The sequence below is a fragment of the Esox lucius genome, chromosome 15 (genome assembly GCF_011004845.1).
Source record: "Esox lucius isolate fEsoLuc1 chromosome 15, fEsoLuc1.pri, whole genome shotgun sequence".
Taxonomy (NCBI): Eukaryota; Metazoa; Chordata; class Actinopteri; order Esociformes; family Esocidae; genus Esox; species Esox lucius.
The window spans coordinates 10,249,893-10,271,347 of NC_047583.1; the positions used below are offsets into that span (position 1 = coordinate 10,249,893).

At 39.7% G+C, this 21,455-nt stretch overlaps 1 protein-coding gene across 3 annotated transcripts in view; it reads left to right on the forward strand.

Annotated features, from left to right (window-relative positions):
• Window positions 1–11,688, forward strand: part of LOC105015765 (collagen alpha-1(XII) chain) — a 64,288-nt gene extending 52,600 nt beyond the window's left edge. For 2 of the 3 annotated variants that reach the window (XM_010879147.4, XM_020054257.3), the window contains 13 exons: window positions 90–176; window positions 680–733; window positions 1,196–1,291; window positions 1,658–1,711; window positions 3,391–3,444; window positions 3,908–3,961; window positions 5,312–5,383; window positions 6,012–6,047; window positions 6,214–6,280; window positions 6,375–6,557; window positions 7,843–7,920; window positions 9,164–9,334; window positions 10,729–11,688. In XM_010879147.4, the coding sequence (XP_010877449.2) occupies window positions 90–176; window positions 680–733; window positions 1,196–1,291; window positions 1,658–1,711; window positions 3,391–3,444; window positions 3,908–3,961; window positions 5,312–5,383; window positions 6,012–6,047; window positions 6,214–6,280; window positions 6,375–6,557; window positions 7,843–7,920; window positions 9,164–9,334; window positions 10,729–10,886 (1,164 nt within the window). In that variant the 3' untranslated portion in view covers window positions 10,887–11,688. Of the gene's footprint in view, window positions 1–89; window positions 177–679; window positions 734–1,195; window positions 1,292–1,657; window positions 1,712–3,390; window positions 3,445–3,907; window positions 3,962–5,311; window positions 5,384–6,011; window positions 6,048–6,213; window positions 6,281–6,374; window positions 6,558–7,842; window positions 7,921–9,163; window positions 9,335–9,697 lie in introns of all 3 variants that reach the window. The other variant, XM_010879148.5, reaches the window with a different exon arrangement.
• The last annotated feature ends 9,767 nt before the right edge of the window (window positions 11,689–21,455 follow it).

Here is a 21,455-nt window from a genome sequence, read left to right on the forward strand (position 1 = left end):
TAGAAGAAACTATTTGGTATTTTAGTAAAGTGTTTTTTTACATTGTTGTCTTACTTTCTCTCCCCGTCTCCTTCCATTCCCTATTGTAGAGAGATGAGCTCAAGTGCCCGGCTCTCCCCCATGCTTGCACATGTGCACAGGACAGTGTTGGCCCTCCAGGGCCTCCCGGCCCCTTGGTAAAGATCACAGATCATTTCCTTCCCTGCTCGTTTTAGGGCAGTTATATGCCAGCTTCTTTCTGTTCCTGCTTGTGGGCCAAGCTCTCTCTATCTCCCTCTGTAACTATCTTGTGTGATGATGAAGATGTTGACTTTCTCAGTCCCCACTACAATTATGATACAGGCATAGTGTTACAGGCGTACTGTTCTCCTGCTCTATAGGTTTATCCCACTGGGGACACCCCTCCTGTGAGTGTTTTCATGGAAAACCATGTAGACCTGGGGTCAGATGAATAGCGTGCGATAAGATGTGGGCTCGCAGGCTTAGGGACGTGTCAAAAGATAAACGCTCATCGGACAAAGAGGAAAAACCTGGAAGTGGAGTCTGGAATGTTTTTTCTTTGCAACCTTTCTAAGCCCCTGTGGGGATTCCTGCTGGTTTGGGGTTTAGATCTAGGAGCAGCTCCTGTTGCGGTGATGGCTCTGACTTTCAGTCTTTCATTCTTTCTTGATTTTCCCAGGGTGGACCAGGCACTAAAGGACCGAGAGGAGAGAGGGGAGACGCTGGCCCACCTGTAAGTAATGGCTCACTATTCTTATCGATCCATTTAGCATGCGCTTGGATTCAGAGCGTTTAGCAGACAGTCGATAGATATTATGGTGTTGTTACTATGGTCTGTTACTGAACCTAACTGTGAATCAAGCTATTTCCCACTGAGCTAACTGGGCTCCAGTCCAGAGCCTGGATCATTTTCAATAAAGCAGAATCTAGCCCAATGAATCAATAAATTTACTCCTGCAATGTACAGTTCACTATTAGCATTCCCCAAAACAAAACATATTGTTCACATCTGAACTCACTTATTGAATGCCTACTGTGTATTATTCAGATGAATTGGTACTGCAATTTTCCCCTGTTTGATTGAAGGATTATATTTTTTCATTGCCGCTGTGGAAAGGTCTTCAGGGAGATATTGGAAAAATACTTGAAAAGTAGCCTGAACGTGTTTTATTTTTTCCTTCTGCTTCTACTATAGGGATCCATGGGCCCCCGTGGAGATCAAGGACTCCCAGGACCATCTGGGCCTCCGGGTCCACAAGGCCCTAATGGCTTGTCTCTGCCTGGAGAACCTGTAAGCAGCACCCCTACAATGCTCTTGGATTTGGCCATTAGTGTCCATAGAACATATCCTGAACAGAATGGACTGTATTTCTACATCTGTGCAACTGCCGTTCATCTGTCATGTTCTATAGGATTTACAGTGTGTGGGGACAGTAGGACGGCCCACCTGACTTATGATTTACACACACAATCACTGGCCGTCGAGGAGACCCTATTTATTCTAGCCGGTTATTCCGCCCAGACTGTCTCCTTTATCTGGGACGTAAATTCACTCTCAGTGACAGGCTAAGAGACCTGAAACCAGATATGTGGTTGTTCTGTGTTGGAGTTCCCTTTGTAACTCAGCTACAAACCCCCCCCCACTCCTTCTTCTCAGGGCCGCCCCGGACCAAAGGGAGATCCCGGAGACCCGGGCTTGCTTGGGCGGCAAGTGAGTACAGCTTTCTTTTTCATTAGCTGCGGTTTTGAACAGGAAACCGGAGACGATCCTCACAACGAAACAGCGCTACTGGAGCCTGGAGCGTGTCCACATGGCAGCATAGAAACCAGATTCAGAGTGGGAGGTAGACCATACAGCCCCAAGAGTGAGCTTTGCGCTCAGTCAATCTTGTGATTGACACCAAGTAGAAGGCCGACGGTGCAGTTAAGATATTATCAGGAGCAGAATGGTCTTGGCAGTGGTAGCGGAGAATTACTATCAACTGTACATGTTCCGCTATTGTCCTACAAATGCTCATACCGTCAACCCAACAGTCACGGACAAAGAATAGGGAATGGTAAACGGTTCAATGCTTGTGTCTGTAATTGGTGTGAAGACAAACAAACAAGCGTAACATAGGAAGACTTCAGTCCCTAATGTTCTTAACCAAATCACATGTCTTTAACTTCATGAAGTTAAACTCAGACCAAAGCTTTTTTTACAGATAACCCCTGTCACATTGACCATATGAGGTTTACAACATAATCCCTGTCTCATTGACCATATGAGGTTTACAACATAATCCCTGTCACATTGACCATATGAAGTTTACAACATAATCCCTGTCACATTTACCATATGAGGTTTACAACATAATCCCTGTCACATTGACCATATGAGGTTTACAACATAATCCCTGTCATATTGACCATATGAGGTTTACAACATAATCCCTGTCACATTGACCATATGAGGTTTACAACATAATCCCTGTCACATTGACCATATGAGGTTCACAACATAATCCCTGTCACATTGACCATATGAGGTTTACAATATAATCCCTGTCATATTGACCATATGAGGTTTACAACATAATCCCTGTCACATTGACCATATGAGGTTTACAACACAATCCCTGTCACATTGACCATATGAGGTGGTTCTCAGTGTCTGGGAATATTTGGATATTTATTCATACTAAATTGCATCAAAACGTGCATCCAGACTGAAGACAATGGGACCACATATCAGAATTCAAACCAGGCGTCACCTATTTATTTAGGAGGATATCCTATTTTCCCACATTAAAAGGATTTCCTGGCCACTTATAAAAAGGACCCAACCTTGAGACATTTGTAACTGATTGTTTTGGATTCAACCAAACATCCTCCACCATGAAGAGACCAATTAGCCCTTTGCCAAATCATCTAAGAGCCCTGGATTCCTGTGTTAGTAAGGATTATCCTGAAATGGCAATAATGAGCATAACTTCGTAGGGAATTGTTCATCCCATCAAGGACAAATTTGGGAATGTGAAATCGACCATATGATGGTAATAATACTTTAAGAATAATTTCATTGAGTATCATTCATCGCTTTAGGATGACTATGATTGTAGTAGCCTTGGCTGTCCAAATCTCCTGCTGTCAACATATGTACATTCCGACCACCAAAACCAGCATCCTCATGTGCTGGCACTAAGACACATCTGGGGTGTATCGTGTTCTCACTAAATGGCGTGGAAACTGGAGGGAAACTATTACAATTATTGCTATTACAAGTACCTATCATTTTGTCTAATATGGAACAGCCATTTTGGACCATTTGAGCCAAGGCTGATGCATTTGTTATTGTCACTAGTTTGGCTGAGGTGTTGTGGTTTGACTGAGTGTGTTGTGTTCCTATAGGGCCCCCCCGGTGCTGCTGGACCTATGGGTCCTGTTGGACCAGCTGGAGCAAGGGTAAGACCTGTCTCTCTGCACCTCAACGCCGGTCTGTACCGGTCCTGTTGAAAGGCCACAAATCCAGATAACACCTACTTAAGCACGTCTGCCTCTGAACACCTACCTGACCCTGTTGTGTGGCGTTAAACTTTAGAGCGATTACAGTGTTCGAAAGCATCTTAGTGATGTCGCTGCCTATGTTAGATGATGTTGACTGGCTCCTTTGGACTGTGGTGCTAAAGTCCACTGTGAGGATTGAGCGCTAGGGAGATTACAGAGGTCTGGTTTATTTCACTTTATCTTCCATCTCTTGGAAGTACTACCAGTGTTGCTGCATACAACATACAGTACATGCACAGACACAAAGTTAATGCAAACATAACATTCAAACAATGACAACTTTATTATGGCTTTTTTTAAACGAAGCAGGACTTTTATTTTTTCCTTTTTGTGATTGCCTAATACATCTTCTCCCCCCAAGGGACCACCAGGGAAAGAGGGTCCATCAGGACCCAGAGGACCAACAGGACCAATGGTATGTAGAAGAGTCTCCTAGGAGCGTCTGAATTACTTCCTGCTAATGTAAACTATCAATGTTTGCTAGCTTGCAGCACTTGGTCACAACAAAAACAAACATAGTCCATCAGCTAGTAATGAGGATGTGTCATTCTCTTTACTGTGGTTGAGACCTGCCTCTAGTTAATGGCCAACCCATGCCAAAAGGCAGCAGGCAAGCATTATTTGGACTGATCTGAAGAATATTAGGTATAAAAGAATGGAAAATAAGTCTGGCTGCACAGCAGATGGGGGAATGTACTGTAAAATGAGAAGTCACAAAACTAAACAAAAATAAGTACAAACTGTACTGAGAAACCGTAAGCTAAATTATGAAAAGAATTATAGTAAAAGGTTTGGGAGTTTCGAGAGGAAATTGAGGAAGATAGCTCAAAATCTTTTGATACTTTAAAAACTGTTTTTGCTGGCAAATGTTGCAAACTTTCATAACAGTCAATAGAACAAAGTATAAGCCTTAAATTTAGAAATTTTAGCAAAGTTAATGTGAAAGAGGTGGTAAATCTATTGCTGTCCATCAATAAAGGCCAAACACCTCCTTCCTATAACCTGGCTAGTAAATTACTTGGGTTGGAAGAAATTGCACATCTCATTCAAGATTTTAATGTGTGATAGTTTTAGGCCTGGATTTCAGATAAAGGTCATTCCACTGCCCAAGAGTAGTAAAGACCCGTTTACTAGTTTAAACAACTGACCAAACGGCCAGATAGTTGTGCTTCGTATTTTACAAGTACATGGTGTTTGACCAAATACAATTTTATTTTACAAAAAAAGGGATAGTGCTCAATATGTTTTGCACTCGCATACATAATATATTAACAATACATTTTAAATAGTGCCCTTCTTTCAGAATCTCAGTTGCTATACTTTTTTTGTTAGCTAGCAGATCATGGGAGATGGTATACCGCAGCTAAAAGATGAATAAGGAGTAGTCTGAGTTTAGGTCTTGTTGATGGAACAGCCAGAGACACAGTCAGAAAGCCAGGCTTGGGGCTCCTCACCAGGATCTCTGTCTTTGAAGTTCACACACCCGCCTCGTCTGTAGTTACGCTTTACCACATCCACCACTGAATGTTGCACACTTCAGCAACTTCAGCATGACGCTTCAGCAGCTACTGTAAGAGCCTGAGAGACCACCAGACCTTGGCAGTAGTCAGCTACATTCTCCATTCAGAACAGCCTCTGTCAACCCACATTCTTATACAGCAGGTTAATTAGCTTTCAGTAACTAGAAAGGGTTGTTGTCCTTATGTTTACTGTTTGGTAACTATAACAAAGTTACAATAACACTGTCCATCTTCTCATTATCTAGGGAAGTCCAGGATCTCCAGGATCACCAGGAAACCCAGGAAGCCAAGGAAAACAAGGAGACACAGGGAACCCAGTATGTACAAAATACAAGTGGGCGTATGGTGACGTGTATCTGTCATAACAGAATTACCAAGAGTTGAATTTAGGTGAACTCCATTTGGGGAAACGTGAAGTAATGGTTTGGTAACCTCTGTAACTTCTTTGATCATGTTGTGTTCGGGCCAAGGCACTTCACCCAAGTGAATAAAGAGGCCACTACAACCTGGTCTGATTCCAGGTTGTGTCACAGCCATCTGTGAATGGTAGTTTCCAAGGGTGGTGCAGATTTGTCGTCGCATCGAGTGGGTTATGGTAGGGCAGCAGGTATTTCCTGGCTAATCATGCTCCAGTGACGTAGATGACCAGGGCTGTCAGTCGACCAGTGTTTCCTCTTCAGCACATTGGTTCGTCTGATGTCCAGGTAGCCAGTAGTGTCCATAAGAAGCAGTATGCCTTAGTGGAGCATATTTTGGAAGAGTGCGCTGGGGGAATTGCTGCACTGAGACTAACTACACAGTTGGAAACGACAGTAGTTGGAAGAAAATACGGCAGACATTATTATTTAGTTCTTTTTTCAGTGAATGTTGGTATTTTGGTGCTAATCCAATGCGTGTGAATTTAATTAATGTTATTGAGAATATGTATTTTTTGTCTCTTTTCAGGGATTGGCTGGAATTAAAGGAGAAAAGGGAGAGAGGGTATGTACTATATACTGGTGTCACTACATGCTGTAACTTTCAGAATAACTTAGCTCTGTCTCACCATCAAATATGTTTATTTTAGGAATAGTCTTGTCTCATCAACAAATGTATTTCTTTTCAGAGTAGCATTGCCTTGTCTCACCAGCACACGTCTATTTTTCAGGGAGACTTTGCATCTCAGAATCTGATGCGGTCCATTGCCAGACAAGTTTGCGAGCAGCTTGTGAACAGTAAGTGCCCACAAAGACCTCCGCGAACCTGTGTTTGTTAAGTACACAAAAACAATGAATTTTCTGACATCATATATTTATTAATTCCTCTCAGGTCAAATGAGCAGAATTGATAATATGATCAACCAGATCCCAACTGGTTACCATAACAACAACCCGGGCCCTACTGGGCCCCCTGGTCCCCCCGGTAACACGGGTCCTCCTGGAGAACCTGGGCAGACTGGAAGAAATGGTTTCCCTGGAAACCCTGGCTCACCTGGAAACCAAGGAGAAAGAGGTATGTGATAGTGTTCTCTTTGTGTGTGTGTATGAGTGTTTTATTACCTACTGTTTGTTTTTGTACAGCTATAAAGCAAATCACATCCTATCAGTGATGAAAAATGCATATGGATATTGGCCCAGGTAACTCACATGGGATGGTACAAATCGTCTTAGCACTGTCCAGGTTTAAGGGTTGTAGGCACTGCAGCAGTTAAAGCATCCCACTCTTTCGTAAATTATTCCTACTCAGAGTCTGTCAAATTAATGATATATATCAATAATAATAATATGGGATTGGTGTAGGACGAGACTGCCATTCCTCATATAGTGTTCTATCCTTCAGTAGCGCAGTAAACCCCAAGTGCTTCAGTGTGTCAGTCAACTTAATCAAATGTAAAAAATATGGGGTTGGGGTCAAGACTTTCCCCATCGCTCTTTAGTGGCTCCTTGTGGTAAGTTGAGCGTCTTCCTGCTTGATCATGGTTGTTAGCCAGAGAATGCATGGCCTCCTAAGCACATCGGTGCAGGTCAGTACATTTCGATTGAGGAAGCACCATAATGAGAAGCTGCTTAATGAGATGTGCTGTGCAGAAGACGTGTACGTTTTTTATTAACCTGCCAGGAGTTGCTTTGATGTGGCAAGGTTTGAAGCAAACATTGGTTTTCGCAAAGTTCATATATTTCTAACAATATGATTTAAAGAACTAACCAGAATTTATATGTATGACCTGTATGTAGGACAGTCTGTGCACGTGTTCATTGTCTGTTACCTATTAGAATTATTTCTAGATTAGCATGGAACTTCTGTGGTGTAATTAAACAGGGTAAACATGTTGTACCCCATGAATGATGTGACTAACACATTACACATAATTACTAGAGCTCCCTTTTGGGCTAATCAGAATAATATGGCAAAAGGAATTGTTGACTTTATGTTTAGTGAAAATTGGGCCAGCATTGTCTTAGGTATCGCATGTGATTAACTTAGAGGAACGATCCACAGTATCCCTCAAGCACAAACATCTAATGGCAGATCTGATTGCAAGCAATTGTCCATAACCTCAACTAGCCTAATAGCATAGGGTTAAAGTTGGTAGATGACATCATGTTGAGACCTGGTTATCTGCCATCACGTTTCACAATCTACAGTAAGTCTGATCCCTGCAACAGTTTCCTTCATTCGCAAACGTACTCATTTGTGTTTTCCAGAGTACATATTTTCCACTGCATATGCATGGCTCTGCACATTGTGAGTGTTCATCATCACTATAACCCGTTCTCTTTGTCCGACTGCTTTTCAGGAATACCAGGAGAGAAAGGTGAGAGAGGATCTCCAGGAGTAGGTCAGAGAGGACCAAGAGGACTCAGTGGTCCACCTGGTAAGATCTTGACCAGCCGTTTTTCACCTAGCCCGTGCAAGAACTGACTTCACACATATGGCTCTGCAAAAGCCTTGATCCAACAAGAACATCATTAATTCACACCCCATCTGCAATGGCCCCTAATTTACTGTAACAACAAGTAATGGAACATAAGAATCTTCCCACGTGCTTTAAACTGTTGTCTTCTATAAGTGGAGACGCTGTGTTCCCAACCATTTCCAAGGAATCATGCAGTGCAGGGTAGCGGAATTAGCAGGGTAATAAGTGGTTGGTGTTGGGCCAGTTAGCTCAATTGCAGAGGATTATTTGCTAATAGCTGTATTATTATATGTTGATATAACTCTGTTCTAATTGAGGCCACTTTAACATAGCATTCCCCTTTAATTGATTTTCAGCATGTGAAGGCTTTCCTATTACAGGGGGTAGAGGACTAGTGGAAATATCACGCAATCCATTGATGTCTACTTCCCACGTCCAGTTGAACAGTGCCAATTCTGTTTCTGTGAATGAAGTTAAACAACTAAGCAGTAGTAGGAGGAAGCTAGCTTGCTGTCTTGGTGACTCACTGTTGAGTGGGAAAATCAGATTTTGTACAATGAGCGTTCCTTAGTGGTTCCTTCACTGACAACACATGTGATCACTTAAGAGAGTAAGAGGGAGTGAGTGGGGGTAAATTCCATCTTGGTTTGTACTGTCTAGACAGACTGGGGCAGGGGGTAAAGTCACACAGCCCTGATGGCTGCCTTTTTAAAGACTTTTAATTGAGTCATCTAAACATTGAAACTACAGTAAGTAGAAGTGTTCCAGGGTTCCCCTTCCTGTTGGGATTTAAGAAGTCAGGGGTCCTTCACTCTGAATATTGTAAACTTGTATGAACTTTGACTATATAAAAACATTTAATTTGCATAATTATCAGGAATTAACCCCAAAAGAATGTCTTGAACTGTTAAGGTTTGAGAGACAATATCAACTTCGCTTGCCTGGCTTGACTATCCCAAAGTAAAGTTCTGAAACATTTATTGACCATGAATATACTAATAAGTGTAATTTGAATTATCAGCATTAATTAACACTCAAATAGTGTCCCTTCAGCTGTCCAAGCTAAAGTAATCAAACCAACATGGTTGGCAATATCAACAAAGCCGTATAATTTCTTGATGTAAACAAGCTGTCAAGCATAGCAAATTTGGTTTCTAGTCTTAATTAAGTTCTCACACAACATTACCCTTTGCTATGCTAGGGCCACCAGGCGAGGCTCGGACTGGTGCCACAGGCCCTACAGGCTCTGCTGGGCCCCGTGGTCCTCCAGGTCGCCAGGGGACCCCTGGGGTGAGGGGGCCTCCTGGGCCCCCTGGCTACTGTGACTCCTCGCAGTGCGTTGGCATTCCTTACAACGGACAAGGTTATCCAGGTATGTTCTCGACTCTTTGCATGGCAGGATAACTAAGAACAAAGTGAAAGAATGTGATGTGCGCACACTAATTTATTTTGCAACTTACATAGGGATATGTGCTCATCAGCTAACGTTCTGCTCTGTTTCAATGTATGGAGACCTTGGGGGTTAGTGGACTACATGCAATTCTAAACAAAGCTTCCTGCAATGGCCTCCTGCATACATTTGACAACATTTTGCACCCTGTATTTTCAAGGTCTCCATATGTTTGCTGTAGATTAGATATTCATAATAGCATGTAAAACACTGCTAAATAGTAATAGAAATGGCAAATGCCTTTTCCAACCGAGAGGCTTAACCCCCTGTTTGAACTGTTTTCAGGTCGGTCCTAGTAAACTTTCTAAGCCGCCTGTGCTGCTTACCGTCCTGTTTCTGAGATGTTAGCTCACTGGCTAATGAGCCGTTAAGGATAACCACCAAGGACTTAACTAATGAACGACGATAAATCCCCAAAACGAGACAAAAAGGAGTGGACTGGCACTAACACCACTACACAGCTACTATCAGACAAGCTGCAGAGATGGCAACCCTACTGGCCTGTTTGCATCTTGAACCAAAACCCAGCAAACAGAGAGAGGGCTTCTCTACGTGGGAAAGCATGTAAAGAAATTAAAAAATAAACCAAAAACTACTAACAAAGTGGAGTACCTAACAATAGAACGTCAGTGTTAACATGTCTAAGTAGAGGTGATGTCTGTAAATAAACTAATTGTGCCTTGTAAATGATGTTTAAACCACACAATCCACTAAAATCAGTTAACATCTGTATCTAGCTTGTGCCTTATAACCCGCTTCGTACTGACATACTGCCAGCATAACCTGTGTTTTATGAGGTCCTAGCTAATGGATTTACACAGCTAATGCTCCGGTCCCAACTGAAGCATGTGCCATTTGTACATTTAATCATCACATTCTTTGTTTGTTTGCGCAATATGCGTTAAATGTCCTTTCCCTTTCATTTCTATTTGTTAGGATAAAGAGTGTTAATTTGCTGTCGTACATTTGTTTTCTAATTCCTCAGTGGAGTTTAGGACTAGCAAAAGTATATAAGCTGGTGACAGTGTTCTTAGACTTTTTTTTTACTAATCCTATCCCAGATATATTACTTGTATTGATATGTATGTTTAATTGAAGAATGTGCTGAATTTGGCTTACACATATAACATTAAGTGCAAGAGTGTATGAAATTACTTTAAAAAATTCTTAGAAACAGAGTGTTGAAGAGATATAGATAGAGCTGTTACTTTTCTTAAAGTAAATACCTCGGTTATTACTCATGTTTAGGGCGCTTTAACACATTTCTTAGACTGTCAACTAATGTACTGTATGACTGGCCAAACTAATATTTCTAGCCACCGGCTACGAGCCCAACCCTGAAACCTACGTAGTCGCTATAGCCGAAGAAGAAACAGAAGATGAATCTGAAGCAATACAATCGCCAGGTTACTCACGAACCCAGCGAGGAAAGCGGTCACTATCAAGAGACGCTATTGAAAGGATAGCACAGTAAACAAGCCTAAAGATTTTCTATATTGAATTCATATTCATTATCCCATGTGCAAGTATTAAGTGAAATTCAGAGAATAAAATCTACGGGTTTGATACCCCTGGCTTTATCGAACATATATTTTTTGCATAAACAAAGTTTAGCCAGATTAAGTGGAAAATATAAAGAATGTAGACATATTTTCATTACAAACCTGTGTGCTTGCTAACTGTTCTCCTACATGTTCCTGCTTGTAATATAACTGCATTGAGTGTTTATTAGAGTAAAAATTTTAATGCACTAATCACATCAAGGTCAGCAACTACTTTGTGGGCATTAAACAATTAGGTCTGTCTTGCCCTCAACATTAACCACCATTCCACAATGTTAAGCTGTCAATGCTGTTCTATTGGAATCACTCATTTTGCCACTTTCCTGATCAGACGGAGAGTTATTGGTTCTAGCTCCATTTATGGTTTCCAAAGAGTTACAGCTGTTATTAAATCAGTCTCTTTACTTTCGACCAAATCTTTGTGTTTTTATATCAAATCTTGAGTTTCACAACTGATTTTTGTTTGTGCCAAAGGTGGAGTTGCATGTCTCTGTTGTATATTTAGGATCTCCTTCTCACCCCCACCCAACTCAAAAAATCAGAATATAGTTGTTGTTTTGTATCGATACCAAATGCAGTTCAACTTTTTGCAAGACTATGGACATAGAATTGCGTCTTCATGTTTTAACTGCACATTGTGAATTCCACAGCCTTATTTTCTTATTTATTTCTGAAACAGAAGAGGCATTTTTCAATAAAACTACTGAAAATGTATGTTTTGTTTTATTATTATTTATGTGGTGTCTAAGTTAGTGCAAATTATTTGATGAATTCAGAGTAGCTAAAAACATTGGATACATTCTAATATGATCACATGGCAAAAGTTAATCCCTTAAAATATATTTACTGCAGTGAGTACACAGCACAGAAGCTGAGGGATGGGGCTGGAGAAATGTAATGACTTCCAAATGCAAAGACAGACAGTGTGATGGAACACTGTTCCATGTTCATTTCAACCAAATTATCTAAAATGGTACAGTTTACTAATTGCAGATAATATAGTATTATGATACATTCATCTGATATCTTTACAAAATTGTCCAGGTTTTCCAGAAATCCCATTTTAAGGAATTGCTGGATATAGGATGGAATAAGCTTGAAATCCAAAATCCTTCAACCAGGATACCTGGGAATGTTGATAAATTAATGGAAATTTGCTACCATACTTGCACTATTGTGACCAGTGAACCATTTGTTTCACTGATAGACTCCAAATGTAAATACAAGGCCTCAAATAAAGACTAGATATTTACAGCTCTCATTTGCATGCACTAATGCTGCAAACAAACACAGTTGCCTAAAAACAGTTGTGAACCAACATTTCCAAATACTTTGGAGCCCTTAAAATATATGGATAATGTATAAAATGTTCTACATTTTCATAATGGTTCATCCAATGTGAATACAATAATAGTTTAGCCATGAAAAGTATACAACCATAAAACATGTCTGTAACAAGGCTACTTTACCAATAAAATGTGTAAAGATATAAAAAAAGACAAGTATAGATAGAAAAATAGATAGATAGGAAGTGTAATTTTGTTTAGGTCTTCATGTTGTCCTCCTTTGAGAAACAAAAGCTAATTAAAAGGGGCAGTGGCATATTTATCTATGCTACCATGCCATCCGCTGTCTTTTCTGCTGAAGTAGGTAATTGAGGAGGTGAGCATACATTATTTTTTTCTGCTTATTGACTACTTATAATATTGGTTTCTGAGTAACAGAGAGGACAGATCTTTCCCCCAAATGAGAATCTCCCATAGTGTGACCTTGTTGGACAGAACATGTTGGTTCCTCTTGCAGGATCTCACAAATAAGAATCCCTGACTTGATAGGGATGAATTCATTCAAGTAGGGATGAATTCATCAAAGACTTCCAAAATTCAAACCACAGTTAGCCTTTCACTTTCAAAATGTTCCCAGGCACTCATCAAACTGTGTAAGTATAAAAGCCTTTGGCATGACCATGTGGTTCAAGTAAAATACTTCAGACACGATACATTATCTGAAGAAAAACTAGTCATCCAAAATGGAGACCATTAAAAAGTAAATTCATTTAACGTTGTTGGTTGAATAGCTTTTTAAATATCAGGAATTGATTGATATGTAGCCTAATAACAATTATGTGATAGTGATCAGGTTTTCACTCCTATGAATCTTTGTCTGAAAGAGCACCTGGAAAATGTCTGCCCATCAGCATCCCCAAAAACAAGCAAAGCACTTATGAAAACTACGTCCATGTGCCTGAATGAGGTCGGAAATGTAACGTAAGGAACAACTGAAACTATTTCTATTCATCATGATGAAGGGAAAATAAGTTTAAAGGGGGAGTTTAACAGAAGAAAGCACTGAAGATAGAGTGGGAGGAGAGGCATTTGGCAGTGAGGTAACGCTACCACTAGTGGACATGGGAAGCTTTGATGATAACAGTTATTCTAAGCAGTCAAAGAAGCCAAGTGTATTCACACTATGTTCCTGGATGCAAACACTGACAGCTGTATATTGGTTTATTGGTAAAAAGAAAAAGATGATTTTCTTCTTGGATATTTAAATGAATTTGATAACACTTTTCATTTGATTTGAGTCAAATAAATAAGTTAGAGTTAATAAGCGTGTTTATGATTTACAGCTGCTGGCGGGTAGGGTTTTGTGGCCAGATGATATGTATTAGCCATTAAACAGAGAAGAAAACCTACCAAGGTACAAAACTGGAATCCACATACAGTTACCATAATAGTAACCTGAACCTCATGATCTTTAACCATAAAAGGAAATATGAGCATCGCAGCAGAAGGACAAAAATAATTTGCCTAACAATTTAAGTTCAACAAAAGCCATGTTCTGTTTTTAATATACAGTGGGGAGAACAAGTATTCAAGGTTTTCCTACTTACAAAGCATGTAGAGGTCTGTAATTTCTATCATAGGTATACTTCAACTGTGAGAGACGGAATCTAAAACTAAAATCCAGAAAATCACATTGTATGATTTAAAAAAAAAATATTTTGCTTTTTATTGCATGACATAAGTATTTGATCACCTACCAACCAGTAAGAATTCTGGCTCTCACAGACCTGTTAGTTTTTCATTAAGAAGCCCTCCTTTTCTCCACTCATTACCTGTATTAACTGCACCTGTTTGAACTTGTTACCTGTATAAAAGACACCTGTCCGCACACTCAATCAAACAGGCTCCAACTTCTCCACAATGGCCAAGACCAGAGAGCTGTGTAAGGACATCAGGGATAAAATTGTAGACCTGCACAAGGCTGGGATGGGCTACAGGACAATAAGCAGGCAGCTTGGTGAGAAGGCAACAACTGTTGGCCGCAATTATTAGAAAATGGAAGAAGTTCAAGATGACGGTCAATCTCCCTCGGTCTGGGGCTCCATGCAAGATCTCACCTTGTGGCGCATCAATGATCATGAGGAAGGTGAGGGATCAGCCCAGACCTACACAGCAGGACCTGGTCAAAGACCTGAAGAGAGCTGGGACCACAGTCTTAAAGAAAACCATTAGTAACACACTACGCTGTCATGGATTAAAATCCTGCAGCGCACTCAAGGTCCCCCTGCTCAAGCCAGCACATGTCCAGGCCCGTCTGAAGTTTGCCAATGATCATCTGGATGGTCCAGAGGAGGAATGGGAGAAGGTAATGTGGTCTGATGAGACAAAGATAGAGCTTTTTGGTCTAAACTCCACTCGCCATGTTTGGAGGAAGAAGGATGAGTACCCCAAGAACACCATCCCAACCGTTAAGCTTGGAAGTGGAAACATCATTCTTTGGGGATGCTTTTCTGCAAAGGGGACAGGACGACTGCACTGTATTGAGGGGAGGATGGATGGGGCCATGTATCGCGAGATCTTGGCCAACAACCTCCTTCCCTCAGTAAGAGCATTGAAGATGGGTCGTGGCTGGGTCTTCCAGCATGACTACGACACGAAACACACAGCCAGTGCAACTAAGGAGTGGCTCCGTAAGAAGGATCTCAAGGTCCTGGAGTGGCCTAGCCGGTCTCCACACCTAAACACAATAGAAAATCTCTGGAGGGAGCTGAAAGTCTGTATTGCCCAGCGACAGCCCCGAAACCTGAAGGATATGGAGAAGGTCTGTATGGAGGAGTGTGCCAAAATCCCTGCTGCAGTGTGTGCAAACCTGGTCAAGAACTACAGGAAACATATGATCTCTGCAATATTAAACAAAGGTTTCTGTACCAAATATTAAGTTCTGCTTTTCAATAAAATGCAAATTAATTACTTAAAAATCATACAAAGTGATTTTCTGGATTTTTGTTTTAGATTCCGTCACTCACAGTTGAAGAGTACCTATGACCTATAGACTTCTACATGCTTTGTAAGTAGGAAAACCGGCAAAATCGGCAATGTATCAAATACTTGTTCTCCCCACTGTATAAACTGCAGTATTAAAACACAACTTTTTGTGCAAGATGATTTTAATGCCAATTTGGACTATTGGTCTGATTCAGAAATAAGTATTGAAAGAAAAAAGTTAAAAGAATCTACCAAATAATTGGAAGCATCCTTCTTTTATGATAATGCTTCCTTAATGAAAAAACAATCAGGGTTGATCCAATATGAGTTGGTAAGGAGGCCTAGGGTTTAGGGGACCTGACTAGTTTACAAAAGGTCCCTGATTCTTATCTCCCAATGGTCAATGTGAAAGCCATGTCGTTCTGTCCCTGAGCAAGACAGTTAACCCCAATTTTTCCTCCTCCCCCATTACATTGCCCACAGGTTGTTGCTTTAAATAAGAATTTGGTCTAAATCAACTCACTTAGTTAAAAAAAAAGTTAGATACAGTAATCAGCCAAGAATATCAGAGTATCATCTTAGAAAACGCTTCACTACTGACTTGGATCATAGTACCATAAACTAAACTGTCTCATTTTGAGTCTGATGCTTGTATTGAGAAACAGCATAAATTACTAAATGTACAGAACCATGTTGTCTGCTCAGAGAAATCCAAAGGCCTCTAAACTCATAGGAAGGCATTTTGTCAATCAGCAGCCATAGCTACCATGCAGGATTTCTGAAGGTATTTGACTGGTCAAGTCAATCACCCAATTTTAATCTAATTGAGCATGCCTTACACAAGCTGAAGACATCTGAAGTCACAATGGTCCTGAAATGAGCAGGAACTGAAGATTACTTTAGCCCAAACTTGGCAAAGCATTACCAGGGAAGATTTCCAGAGTCTAATGATGTCTATTGGTCACAGACACACAGTGATATATTATATATATATATATATATATATATATATATATATATATATATATATATATATATATATATATATACAAAGCACTACAAATTACCACTTCATTCTACTACAAAACATGCTGTAATTTTTGGTTCATTCAATATGGTTCAAAATACCCTGAAATGAAAGCTGATAGGCTACACTTAAATTACATCGTAGCTGTATCATTTCAAATAGAAATCAAACCTTGCAACTGCCTAAATACTTCCAGAAATCACTGTATTAAATTTAAAGAAATGGCAACCTTGTTTAATGTATTCTTGATGAAAAATGTCTCTCAGACCACTGGAAATTATGTTCTTGCAATGTGTCTGGAATATAACAGTGTATTAAACGTTTTAAGGGAATGTTCTCTAAAGGTTTTTTGTTTGTTTGGCTTTTTTGGTCATCCATCACAGTCCCCAAATCCTGTGAGCATACATCTGTGATCACTTTGTGGCAATGTTTAAAGTGGGCTATGTTCCAGAGATTGTGATTGGCTCCCTACTTCCCCTCATTGTTAGACAATGTACCAGCTTGATTTGGCTTAGACCTGCAATTATTGTACAGTTTGTTTAATCTTTTTTTATTAAATCACTGCTGTATTTGATGACACTGTACACTGTATTTGGTCTGTTGGTCAGCACAGACGGGATGATCTACTATTTCTGATCCAAAAAAGTATTGTACCCTGCACATGCTGAATGCCTTACTCTTTTTAAATATCTGAAATTATTTGGAAATAATTTTCCATCCCTATTTCTGTCAGATTATTGAGATGGAACCTGCATTCCTTTTTCACTGTACCATGTAATCTGTGTCCGTGCTGTGTGACGAATGCTTCACTTGGCCACAGTGGGATGTACATCCCTGATATCTGGTATGTATGGTATATGGTATATAAAATGTTGAATTAGTAACCTGATATCATATTTTATTCAAAACAGTCACCACACAGCTTTGATGTATCCTCTTACAAGATGCCTACCTCTGTGTGTTTTAAAAAATACTTTCCTCCCCAGTGTGGTGTAACAGTACTTAATTCACACCCACCCCATGAGGACCGATCCTGGAGACATAATAACGGTCACATAATGGCAAGTCAAAACAGCCTGTCCATGTGTGTGAAGGTTCAACGAGAGGGAAACCTAACCAAAGTAGCTCCCATACGCTTCTGATTTATTACACATAGCTGAATAAAACATCAAAGTAAATTTGTATCTTTGGTACAATTCATTTTAAGCTATCAATCAAACCATATGATTTATACTGAATCATTGCATAAAGCAGCACATATTTCAACTCTAAGACGTGCAAAACAACAACTCCATGGTTAAACATTGAACAGACAATGAGATAAATAATAGCCCTAACAATCAAGTCCCCAAGAAGGAAATGACACAAACAAATATGGTTATTGCATTTTTGTAGGGGTAAAGTTGTAAACATTTATGGTATGGTTTCAATAATTCAATAAAACCAAAGCTGATTTAGTGTAGATAACTTTCAATTGGGTGAGATTTATGAAAAGTTGGAAACTTGGAAACAAACTTTACTTCTGGTTAATTGGATCATCAGATATCTGCTCTTGTCAAAGATGTGTGTCTGTGAGGCTAAAGTTAACCACCACAAACGTTCTGAAGTCTTTGTCCTTCATTTCTGATTTCTTCAAAGACAGCATATGGAATTGATATAAAATGCTCATAGCATGGATCATTCAGCAATTTCAAGTAGAATGTAAGTATCTGCTGAATGTAGAAAACATTCAGAATTTGCAGTGAAATTAGCCTATACTGCAATTGTGCAAAGCTGCAAATGTTACCCACCATACAGAGAACAAACCCTGAAGATGATCGTGTTCCTCGGATTGTACCTCGGAAGGCACTACAGTTTTTGTGACTTTTTCATTTTCCGGAGCCTAACAATATTTTCCACAAACACTATAGTTTGGAATACATACTGGGACGGCCTTGACAGCTAGTTTGCTCTAGTCAGAAGGACACAAAGAAAATATCTAACATTGATACACTCTGATCTATTTATAACACATTGTGATGACATTGCACTGTCTCTCTGTGACAAAATATATTTAAACTGTTTTACAGTCAGTCCATTTTTCTTAAGATAGCTAGTTGAGACAACCAAACGACTCATAGTAATTCATTGTTAGTATGGATATCAAGCAGTCAGACCGTATGTATTTTATGTCACCACACAGAAGCCCCACATATTGGACAAACTATCCCTGTTTTGCAATGGGAAAGAATGAAAAGGCCCCACTTTTCTGCTGGTTTTAGATTCTGTATTCAATCGTGCCATTTATATGTTCATAACACAGTGTAAACTGCATCAAATTCTTCTTCTAAAATTTTTCAAAGTACATTGAAAAAACTAACTTAGGAATTTGGTTAGGCATAAATGAAAACCACTGTGGGTAGTTTCAAGACTGTGGAAATGTGAAAAAGTGGTTTTGAATCTGTTGCATTAGAAAATACTAAAGAACAAAGAACTCATTGGATACAAATGTAATTTAAACTTTTTTTGAATAATGGGTGTTAACTACTGGGAATTTAACAGCAAATCCCCCCAAAACTACACAGTTTAATTGAAAACAGCATTGACTCCAAAAAGAAAGCAATTATTAATTGTACAATCAGAATGGAGTTTGTTGACTGGAATTCCTCATACATTTATATTGAAGTCACTGATGTGCGCAAAATCTAAATACAATTGCTTTCGTTATGGAGAATTACATATACATGTATTTCTGATGTCATAACCTTGTCTGTTTTTAGGTTTCACCACTACAAAACATACAGTTTTTGTACAGTTCTGATACTAAACAAAAGTTGCCCCAATTACCTAAAATTCACAAAATGCTTGGCTGATGCAGAAAGTATTTAATAATCTGTCAAAACAACCAAAACAATACTTTGGAACCAGAAGGGGGTTCTCCGCAAAGGTCAAGCATTCAGCATTCAGATTTTCCATGGAGATTCCAAAACCAACAGTGAATCCGCAACTCCACTTGAATGTGTATGAGGAGGAAGCCAAGAGCTCTCTCACTGACTCATTAAAGTGGAGCTGTCCGGTCCTCAGTCTTGAATTAAAGCCTGTCCTCATTTGTTCCTGTCATTACATGTCCCTTCCATGCCCCCACACTGGAAAAAACTAACGTGGAAATACCTTACAGTGTAGTGTATACAGACAAAATCAGTTTCAAGTAATTCCATAACTATTTTCTGTGTCTAGTTACCCAATTTCTAGTGAAACGATTATGACTTTCAACTATGATGTCAAGTGTATACAATAAACAAGAAGCTCCAGTGTAGACAACTGATTTACATTTTTACCAAGTTATTCATTCTGGTGTGTTATTTCTGTCTTAAAGATGCAGTCTCAGACTTTAGCAAATAATATATAAACAGCTCTGGAAAAAATTAAGAGACCACTGTAAAAGAGTTTCTCTGGTTTTACTATTCATAGGTATGTGTTTGAGTAAAATGAACCGTTTTGTTTTATTCTAGAAACTACTGACATTAACATTACTCCCAAATTCCAAATAAAAATACTGTCATTTAGAGTATTTATTTGTAGAAATTAACTGGTCAGAACAACCAGTGCATTTGGTTTTCAGACCTCAAATAATGCAAAAAAATAACCAATACATATTCCTTTTTCAACAACAAAATCCTAATGTTTTAACTTAGGAAGAGTTCAGAAATCAATATTTGGTGATATAACCCTGAATTTCAATCCCAAATTTCATGCGTCTTGGCATGCTCTCCACCAGTCTGTCACATTGCTGTTGGGTGACTTTATGCCACTCCTGGCACAAGGAACCATCCATCTTCCTCTTGATCAAATTCCAGAGGTTTTCAATGGGGTTCAGGTCTGGAGATCGGGCTGGCCATGACAGGGTCTTGAGCTGGTGGTCCTCCATCCACACCTTGATTGACCTGGCTTTGTGGCATTGTCCTGCTGGAAAAACTAATTCTCAGAGTTGGGAAACATTGTCAGAGCAGAAAGAAGCAGGTGTTTTTCCAGGATAACCTTGTACTTGGCTTGATTCATGCGTCCTTCACAAAGACATATCTGCCCGATTCCAGCCTTGCTGAAGAATCCCCAGATCATCACCGATCCTCCACCAAATTTCACAGTGGTTGCGAGACACTGTGGCTTGTAGGCCTCTCCAGGTCTCCGTCTAACTGTTAGACGATCGGGTGTTGGGCAAAGCTGAAAATCTGACTCGTCAGAGAAGATGACCTTACTCCATTCCTCTACATTCCAATCCTTATGGTCTTTTGCACGACTTCAGCCCTGCCCCTAGGAGCCTGTTTTGAACCGTCCTCGCCATGCACTTCACCCCAGCTACCGTTCCTTTTGTAGGTAACTCAATGTCATCCTACAGTTGTTGAGTGATATTCGAATGAGTTGGCGGTCATCTCGGTCAGTGGACAGTGGTTTTTGCCCTCTGCCAGTCTGTAGCTTTGTTGTCCCCAATGTCTGTTGTTTGACCTTGTTCTTATGAACCGCCGTCTTTGAACTCTGACACTCACTGTATCCCTCTGCCAGGACCGCCAGAATTTAACCCTTCTTTTCATCACTCAGAGCTTTTCTTTTCAATTATTTTGTCAGGCTGATTAGTTATTTTCTTATTCAAATTACCTTTGATGTACTTGCACTGTTTTTGCCATCCAGCTGGTCCTATTGCAAGAGGATCGTGATGACCACAGCAGTGGTTTTTATACTTTTCCTTGTTAAATTAGATAGCTGTGTATGTATATATACAGTTAAACCCAAAAGTATTCATAGCCATGCCAAATTTTGAGCCATAGTGAATTTTTATTTGGCCAGTAGGTTTCTTCTGGCTGGAAATGACATAAACAAGTGACAAAACATGATAAGACATTGTGCTGGAGATACAAATGAATAACGTAACTATTTCTGTTGCCATTTCCAACATTATTCATACCCCTTGAAATTTTTGATTTCTTTTTTTTTAAATGCAAGTTTCTATACCATTTAAAATGGTCTTGTAATTTCCACCATGAGAGAGCATTCTAATCACCTATAAATTGAGAACAGCTGAACAGCAATAGTTCTCTAATCAGTTGCTAATCAACTGCAAGTCATGGCTAAAAAAAAGTAGTAGTTAGGTTGTTCATTTGTATCTCCAGCACAAAGTCTTACTGTGTTTTGTCAATTGTTAAGGTCAT